Source organism: Atta cephalotes (genome assembly GCF_000143395.1).
Source record: "Atta cephalotes unplaced genomic scaffold scaffold00054, whole genome shotgun sequence".
NCBI classification, from domain to species: Eukaryota; Metazoa; Arthropoda; class Insecta; order Hymenoptera; family Formicidae; genus Atta; species Atta cephalotes.
Genome location: NW_012130118.1, coordinates 1,534,455 through 1,536,490, shown reverse-complemented (window position 1 = coordinate 1,536,490; position 2,036 = coordinate 1,534,455). Strand labels below are relative to the sequence as shown.

The window sequence follows — 2,036 nt, the reverse complement described above, 5'->3', positions numbered from 1 at the left end:
TGTGTGTGTGTGTGTGTATTGCCACATACAATATATATATGTCTAAACTTTTAAATTTTAATTTAATTAAATTTTAGACATACAGAGACTTTCATGCAGATATTTATCCGGATACAACTGGCCCCGTTGCTCAAAATAACGCAATATCATGGCTTAAGGGTCATAATGCACCTGTACCAAAGATATCGCTAGATCCTGCCAAAAGAAACAAAAGCCAAGAATCGATTACTGTGAGTAACATTTTAACAAATGCTGTGCAAGTTCTCATATCATTCTTAATATGACGTACATTTGAAGTAGCTTTCGTTCGTTGAAATTTTGTTTGCTTATTTGTTAATATCAGTTATACTATTGCTTTAAATACAAATCATCGATAATTGCATGTTTTTCATTGTCATTGTTTTCTCGCATTATCATCCCATATTCTCTAAAACAACTGATTTTTTTAGAATAAATATTGAATTGTTATAATTAATTTATTTATATATTTGCTTTGTGCAATATCTATTTTAATGTAGATATGTATATTTTTAAGTAGACTTTACGTTATGTTTTCTAACTTATTCTAAAATATGATAAAAGTAATCAATATGATGCTATTTATTTTATATAAAATGATTATTTTGTTCGTACAAAATAATAAGTGTTGCAATGTAACTTTATTAAAAAATTGCTGAATATATATGAGCTGTTTTTTATGTAATTTATTACATATAAATATTTGCAATATACTTTTTATGATTATACAAAATTTTAAATTTTTCTGTAGTTCTTAGGAGTGATATTATGTATTATAAATATAAGAAATCAATAGAATGTATAATGTAAGAAATATTTTTTTTATTATATAACATTTTTCGCGATATTTAATCTTTTGTCGGAATTTCTATTTATTAAATTATTTGATTATTATTAATTATGTGTATATTTATTTTGCGCTATTCAGTTTCTTTCTCCATATTCTGTGTATATTTTTTTTTCACGTTTCAGATATCCAATATATGTTTTATAGTTTATACATTAGCACCATTCAAACTATTATTCCTGGCACGTGTATAATATAAGTGGCAATTGATGTTGTAGCTTATTCTACAGTGTAAGTAATAGTATGAAATGTCAAAACATTCGTATTGTCATTCGTATCTATATGGCCATGAGATAATCTCTTTTTGTAAATTTACTTCCAACAAAATTTAATCACAAAATACTTTAAGCTAAAGCTAAAACTTATATTTTTATCTTTTTTTTGTGAACTGTTGTCTATTCTGTATAAAAATGCGAGCTACGTGCGTACATGTAATATGTAAAAATAATGTGAATGTAGCTGAATTGTTGCTATTGTTAAATTATTGTGTTGATTATGCAGAAATGTATATCAAAAGTGCAAAATATTGGACAGTGTAGTTTGGTTTGCATGCAGTTTGTGGTCATTAAGGATTTTACCGTACCTTTAGGTACACAAAGGGAACTTAGCGGTACTCAAAGACAATCAGCGCGAAATTAAAGTAGAGCAAACGAACCGATCATCGAAACCCTTGGTCATTACCGCGCCGAAAGGATTCTCGAAAGTGCAGAGCAATGTGACAACTATGAATGAATTACAACGTGAAAATGATATCAATATAGAGAAAAATGACAACATCATAAATACTGATAAGACTGAAGATTCGAAAAAGCCATCCGAGATAGAAGAAGAAAAGCTCAAGATACAAAATGGAGGACAAACCGTTCCACCAAAGCCTTTACCAAGAGCCTCAAGAACCAACAGTATCTCCGAGGAGGAACCAAAACCAGTGGCACGTCCTCGTACGTCGCCAAATCCTGGATCAGTAGTTACATCAGTAAATCCTAACGCGATCGGTGGATATAAGGTTATAATCAGCTTAAAAAGAAATTAATGTTACATATAGGATATTTGATTTCTATGACAACGTGTGACACTTTTGCATGGCCAATTTCCTGAATGAATTCTATATCACATTCATGTCATACCATTTCTCTCTCTCTCTCTCTCTCTCTCTCTCTCTACTACTACT

General features: G+C 29.7%; 1 protein-coding gene across 1 annotated transcript in view; it reads left to right on the top strand.

Moving 5' to 3' along the window:
• Positions 1-1,898, top strand: part of LOC105623239 (coronin-1A-like) — a 13,513-nt gene extending 11,615 nt beyond the window's left edge. Inside the window, exons 6-7 of the mRNA XM_012204639.1 lie at positions 78-230; positions 1,455-1,898. Coding sequence (XP_012060029.1) covers positions 78-230; positions 1,455-1,898 — 597 coding nt within the window. The remainder of the gene's footprint in view (positions 1-77; positions 231-1,454) is intronic.
• The last annotated feature ends 138 nt before the right edge of the window (positions 1,899-2,036 follow it).